Genomic DNA, 6,638 nt, shown 5'->3' with positions numbered 1-6,638 from the left:
GATACACTTGAAACCAACAAAGGTTGGGATGAGCCCAGTAAAGACATTAGTAATCTAAGATGTGTGTATACTGAAGTGAAATAGTTTACAATGTCTTTGAAATAACTATGTAATAGCTTTTCACGGGGCTGCTTGCCTCACGACATTGCTTTTCCAAGTACTAATAACAGCACTAACATCTAGTGTATGAAAGGCAAATCAATTAATTATTTCTAGAAATCTGAACATACAGTAAATGTGTTTATTAATGAATTTAATTGTAAGGTATGGGGAAAACATTATACTAGTGAGATGCATTTAGCTGCAAACATGGCAGTTCGAAATGGGTTTTGTATTAAAGATCTATGAAATATTTGATTCATCTTTTTTTATTCATATCATAGCATACCAAAAGTTGAGTATTTAACCTTGATCTATTTATTAACTAGGAACCAAATACTCGGTAGTATGTTTCAGCCCGGACATATTTCAGACCGGACCAACAAGAGATCGGGAGTGCCGATCGTTTTGGTAAAAACTGCAAATCACACTATTACAATTGAAGTGACATTAACATTTAACATTCAGGACCATGAAAGTAACTGCTAGATAACATAAATATGTTATACAAATGGCTATATTTAGAGGGAATTGTATTTATTTACCATGCGATTGTACGTGTCAGTTTAATAACTATCTGCTGGCAGCAACAGCTAGCCAACATTAACTAAAACGTTATAAACTAGTTACATTGGTTATCGGTCATGTTTGGCCTCATAACGGGTCGCATGTGTGAGCGGTCTAGAGTCCGTTTGTGTTTATTGATAACAGGAGTCAAATAAAACACTTAAAGTAACTTACAAATGAGTTAGCGTAATTGCTCACATGTAAACTAGCCAGTATGTGTTACGTCCCCCCCGTAACATCACTTAGCATTAGCTAACTAATGTGACGTATTTACAGGTAACCAGCTTCTAAACCAACCGTTAGCTTTGTGGAAACCAGCCTCTTGAACCAGAGATGCCCAAAAAGAAAACCGGCGCCCGGAAAAAGGCAGAAAGTCGTAAAGAGCGAGAGAAGCAGTTCAGAGCCAATCGTGATGTTATTGATGTGGCTAAACACCCCTGCAACTTTAACATGGTACGTAGCTACTGTAGCTAAGACATAATGGCTAACACAATGTATCATATCTAAAGTTATGTTGTTACTTAATTGTCTTGTGTTTTTGTAGGACTGTGACAAATGTCAGAGGTAAGTGACTATATTGTATTATATTATAATTATTCAGGTATACGTATCACTGGTCAACCAGTTAACCTTTTTTTTTAATTTGTCCTCCTTGTAATGTCACCTGGTAGAAAACAGAAGAACAGAGCTTTCTGCTACTTCTGTAATTCAGTGCAGAAGCTGCCTATCTGCGCTCAGTGTGGTGAGTGATCTGCACAGACAACTTGTATGTTTACATGCATGTCATTTGATGTACTTTGATGTACTATCATTTTAAATATCATTGATTTGAAATGTTTAATAGTTTTTGAGAAACAAGTCAATGGCACAGAAGATTAAGATAAAGAAGGTATATCAGTGTTGGCTGCTCCTTACATGTTAGTAGGATCAGTTCATTGTTGGTTTTGGTCCTTTTGTGGTATTTCATGGACAATAAGAAAAATATAGACCTGTAAATAAAAAAATGGTCAACTTTGGTGAAGCAGAGGTGATATCCTGACTTTTAGTCCTTAGTTATGGCCCAAGTTTAAAAAAAAATGCTGCATCCTCAACTTCCCAAACTGCACCCTAACAAGTACTAAATAGCACGTATGTGAAATCTTACCGTGCATATGTGTCTCCAACCAGCAAGGAGTCTCTCAGGAAGTGATGTCGTCATTACAGTTCAGTGCATCCAAAAAGATACATACTGCTGTTTGTTCACACAAAGTGTGTTGAACAAAAGTACACATATTGAGAATGTATTGCATAGTATGCGATTTCAGATGCAGCACCAGTTCCAGGTACATTACATCAGGGGGGGATCTTTTCTCAAACTTAAGAAAGCTCCTCCAGAGCCGCAGAGCACATTATACAACAAGTTTCACTGACTGAGTAGTATTTACCAATACAAGTAAGCTGATCCGCATTGTGTCAAATCATGGGACTGCACCTTGATGGCAGTGTGTGTAGAACATATTCTACTTTGGCACCCCAGAGTGGTGGTTTCTAAAAAAGACAGATGGCAGTCAGCAGTGCATTCCAATCCTGCAATGCTTTTGCCATCATTATAGCTTCCAGTTTGTTATGCAATGTTTCTTAAATCTTGAAATAGGTTGTGACACCGTAACGAACTATGAAATGCTTAATGCTTGTGTTGTCAGGCAAAACCAAGTGCATGAAGTCATCAGATTGTGTCATCAAACATCCTGGGATCCACACCACTGGAATGGCCATGGTGGTAAGTTACTGAACTGATCAAATCACTCGGCGAGAATGCCTCTTTTTGCTTTGACCCATCCACACTTATCAATCCTTATGGGGACATTAGGTTCTCGCAGTAATGTAAGAGTAGGTACAGTACTAGCTATTGGTAGTATTAAAAAATACAAAAACAAACATTGTTTGTGTTTAATAATGTGTTTGAATATTTAAATTCAGGCCAGTGTCTGCGATTGTGCTTTTACTCACATGTTGTTATTGTGACATGTCTGTGTTTTATGTAGCAATTTCTTTAATCTGAAATAAATATTACTTACGAGAAATATTAAAATGTGCTTGAGTCAGCAAACTACTTGTCCGACACAGTATCATACAGATTTGGTAGACTTGGTGTGCAGTGGCATAGGATTCAATGAGCAAGCATCAAAGGAATGAGAAATGTGTGCAAACATGACTCAGCGCTAATTTACTTAATAACGTCCATACAGTCGTACATGATCATTATCACTCTCTATCAGTGTCTCAATTGTGCACTTTGTGCTGCAGTATTGTGCAAGTACAAATTAAGTTACATATTAATACAACTACAAAGCTGGTAGTGGGGTCTACAATAACTTGAAAGGCAGTACATTCTTTTTTTTGTTTGAGATCAATATATTCATATGCTTACAATGGCATCAGAAAGATAAATCATGGCAAACTCTTAACCTTTTATTTTGTTGTGATTTTCTTCATGACCACAAGGGGGCAGTGTGTGACTTCTGTGAAGCTTGGGTGTGCCACGGCAGGAAATGTCTGAGCACTCATTCCTGTGTGTGTCCTCTGACTGATGCAGACTGCATAGAGTGTGACCGCGCTGTTTGGGATCACGGTAGGACCCCCACCGCCCCAGAGTGTTTCATAATCGCCGATCACATCAGTGTCACGCAGAAGGAGACTGTTGTACTGTTTTACTTCCTGAATAGGAGGGCGAATCTTCCGCTGTTCCTTTTGTCATAACTTCTTGTGTGAGGATGATCAATTTGAGCACCAGGCGAGCTGCCAGGTCCTCCAGGCAGAAACGTACAAGTGTGAGTCTTTTGGTTTTACAATGTCAAGTGTAACTTATCCGTTGCAGAAAATAATATCCAGAGGGAAGGTGGTTGTTTACACTGTTTTGCCTCCTCTTACGTTCCATTTTAGGTGTTTCTTGTAATAGACTGGGTCAACACTCCTGCCTGCGCTGTAAGGTGAGGGGAACATCTATCCTTACTACACATGACAAATTAGAGGGAGGTCATTGTTTTATTTTATCTGCCACTTATGCTGCACTTAACATTTCTTTTGTAAAACTGTACCCAACTTATCAGCTCACATCACATTTGGTTTCCGCAACAAAGAAGCCATATACCTCCTAACTGATAAGACAGAGTCAAATTCAATTCTCCTTTTCATTTGCTTTTAATTTGAGTGTGCCCCACAAAAGGAAATGCATAATATGTAATTCAAAATTAAGATTAAATCAAAACCTTCCTACTAAATATTACCCTTTTGACTCCAGACTACATGATCTCTGAACAGAATTAGTTGGAAAAGCAATTTTACTGATATAACATTAAAAAAAACTTTCAAAAGTAATAGGCAAACCCTTCACTCACACAGCAGACACACACACACACACACACACACTGTAAATAGGTATAGCTCAGTTGAAGGACCAGTGTGTAGGAATACGTGGCATCAGTGAGGTTGCATCTGAATATCCCTCCCTTACCAAGTGCGTAGAGAACCTACGTTGGCCTTCAGGTGACATAAACATGCGAAAGGCCTCTTGAGCCAGTGTTTGGTTTGTCCGTTCTGGGCTACTGTAGAAACATGACAATGCAACTTGGCAGACTCTGAGAGGATCCACTCCCTATGTAGATATGAAGGGTTCATTCTAAGCTAACGGAAACACAATGATTCTTAGGTTCAGGTGATTACACGCTAATGAATATATATTAATGAATAATATATTCCATTTCTGCCAATAAATCCCCTTTAATCCTACACACTGCTCCTTTTAATAGATACATTTGCAATGCCCCTTTCTAAAGCTGTCAAATAAGAGAAACGATGCATTTACACGAAACACCGTAGCAAAAGACATACGCAGCTGTTTTCACATGCCCATATTTAGGTTTAAAAAGTTATTGTTGGGTGTAATCATTTCTCCTGGTTATGCTGACAGGGAGGGATCTGTTATCAACCCAACTACACTATTTATCCTGCTACATCCGCAACAGCTACTACGTCAAGTAAACAGTGTTTGAGGAATCACAAATTGTGAATTTTGAACTGAAAAGGCTGTTACTTTGAAAAAGTTAACACAGTTGATGCCTCCTAATAACTTCAACTGAACTGAAGCATTCATTTTTGCACAGAATGAGGATGGTGGTCTTTTGCTGGGATATGTCCACGGCCACTATGGGCAGGACCAATGACTACAGTGTTGTATTAACATGGACTTTTCCTTTCAAGCCTGTAAATCAGTCATATACATAAACACTGTAAAATGAATTTATATTCAGCCTTTATAAGAATGCAGCTTGGTTGTCACTTTTATCTTTCACATAAACAAAATATACATGCTTTCCCAAGTGTATCCTTCTCGGGGCAGGTGAGAAGCTCTATAGTTGAGGCCAGAGAAAGAATATGTTGCTGTAAATAGATGGGGGGTGGGTGACAATACTTGTCTGAACGAGCCTGAACAGTCATTGGAGTTCATTCTCATTTTACACTATACATCAAGATAATGTGTGTGCCGTCAACATTTCTATGCAACGATGTAAACGTTAATTCAACTGTGTCCTCCCAGGCCTGCTACTGTGATGACCACGCAAAGAGTAAAGTCTTCAAACAGGAGAAAGGCAAAGCCCCGCCCTGCCCTAAGTGTGGTCACGAGACCCAGGAGACCAAAGACCTCAGCATGTCGAGTGAGTCTGGTTGTTTTTTTTCTCCAGGAAAGGAAGTGGCAGCAGCCTCGACTTCCTTGCTGCATTGCGTTTCAGAAATGAAACAGAAAACAGGAACATTTTTGAGAAATTCACTTTTATTTCCCGTAAATGTTCAAAATGATTAGAGTGGCTTGTCCACTCTGAGACAATGTGTGCTAAAGAAATAATTCTTTGGCACCTGTTTTTCCTAATTTCACCTTTTTTATTCAACTTTTACTGTTTTTGTGATATTCACACATATACTACACAATTTATGAGAGCGCTGCATCTGATCAAATGGCGCTTAAACCCTGTTTAATCAGGACACTAGGAATACCTTTAAACTGCGGTAAATGTTATTTTTCAGGAAAACAGATGCTTAGCTTTGTGATTCAAATCCTACGGTAATACAAGAGAGGCATAAACCGTCTCTACCCTAAGTTTAACTTAATACATACTGAAATACATCTAAACTGCAATGAACCTAAACACGATTCTCAAAAGTCTTACCTGACTTTTTTGTTGCTTCACCCTCCCAGTAAATGAAACCAGAGCTAATGTCACATCTGTGTCTTCTGCAGCTCGCACGTTGAAGTTCGGCCGCAAGGCTGGTGCCGATGATGACGATGATGACGACGGAGCGTCAGGGTACGACGCCTACTGGAAGAACCTAGCATCTGGAGGAGGCCAACGGGATGACTATGGAGATGATGATGACGATGACGAGGATGATGATGATGATGAGGATGAGGAGGAGGAAGATGAGGAAGAAGAAGAGGAAGGTGAAGAGGAAAAAGCTGCTGAGTCCGTGGCTGCTCTTAAACTGGACGGGGCTGCCTGAGCCGAGACAGTCCCATAGATCATAATGAGCCTCGGCGGATGTTCACTTGTCACAATGCAGGAGTCAGTAGGGACTTACATGAAGAGCTCAACTAAAGCTGGGTATCGATAATAATACAGATGCTTTTTCTGAAATATAACGTCATATTCAAGATGTCTTTACTGTGTAATACGTGTTGTTTTGCTGAGCAATTCATCTGCATTTTATGGTAATGCGACTCAGAGCTTATCCAAACACCTTGTCATGTTTACCCTGATCCTTGTAATCAGCTGCATTTGTGGAGACACATTTGTGTTACATATGCCATGGAATAAAAAATAAAAATAAAAAAAATACTATTTGAGTGATCATTTTCAAATGTCTTCATGACTGACTGTACTATAAATCAGTGCAATTTAAAAAATAAACCTGTTGACAGCTGCCCTGACAAATCAGTG

The 6,638-nt window shown here is 39.2% G+C and overlaps 1 protein-coding gene across 1 annotated transcript; it reads left to right on the top strand.

Annotated features, from left to right (window-relative positions):
• Nucleotides 1–440: 440 nt before the first annotated feature.
• Nucleotides 441–6,505, top strand: znf330 (zinc finger protein 330). The gene is made up of 10 exons (XM_031863151.1): nucleotides 441–510; nucleotides 943–1,119; nucleotides 1,211–1,230; nucleotides 1,338–1,408; nucleotides 2,349–2,425; nucleotides 3,151–3,277; nucleotides 3,372–3,476; nucleotides 3,589–3,635; nucleotides 5,243–5,360; nucleotides 5,942–6,505. Exons 2-10 carry the CDS (start codon nucleotides 1,000–1,002, stop codon nucleotides 6,199–6,201), a joined length of 945 nt encoding a protein of 314 aa, XP_031719011.1. The 5' UTR covers nucleotides 441–510; nucleotides 943–999; the 3' UTR covers nucleotides 6,202–6,505.
• The last annotated feature ends 133 nt before the right edge of the window (nucleotides 6,506–6,638 follow it).

Source organism: Anarrhichthys ocellatus, unplaced genomic scaffold (genome assembly GCF_004355925.1).
Source record: "Anarrhichthys ocellatus isolate YVR2014 unplaced genomic scaffold, GSC_Weel_1.0 scaffold28, whole genome shotgun sequence".
In the NCBI taxonomy this organism is placed as follows: domain Eukaryota; kingdom Metazoa; phylum Chordata; class Actinopteri; order Perciformes; family Anarhichadidae; genus Anarrhichthys; species Anarrhichthys ocellatus.
The sequence above is the reverse complement of the archived record's forward strand: the minus strand, read 5'-3'. Positions and strand labels throughout refer to the sequence as shown.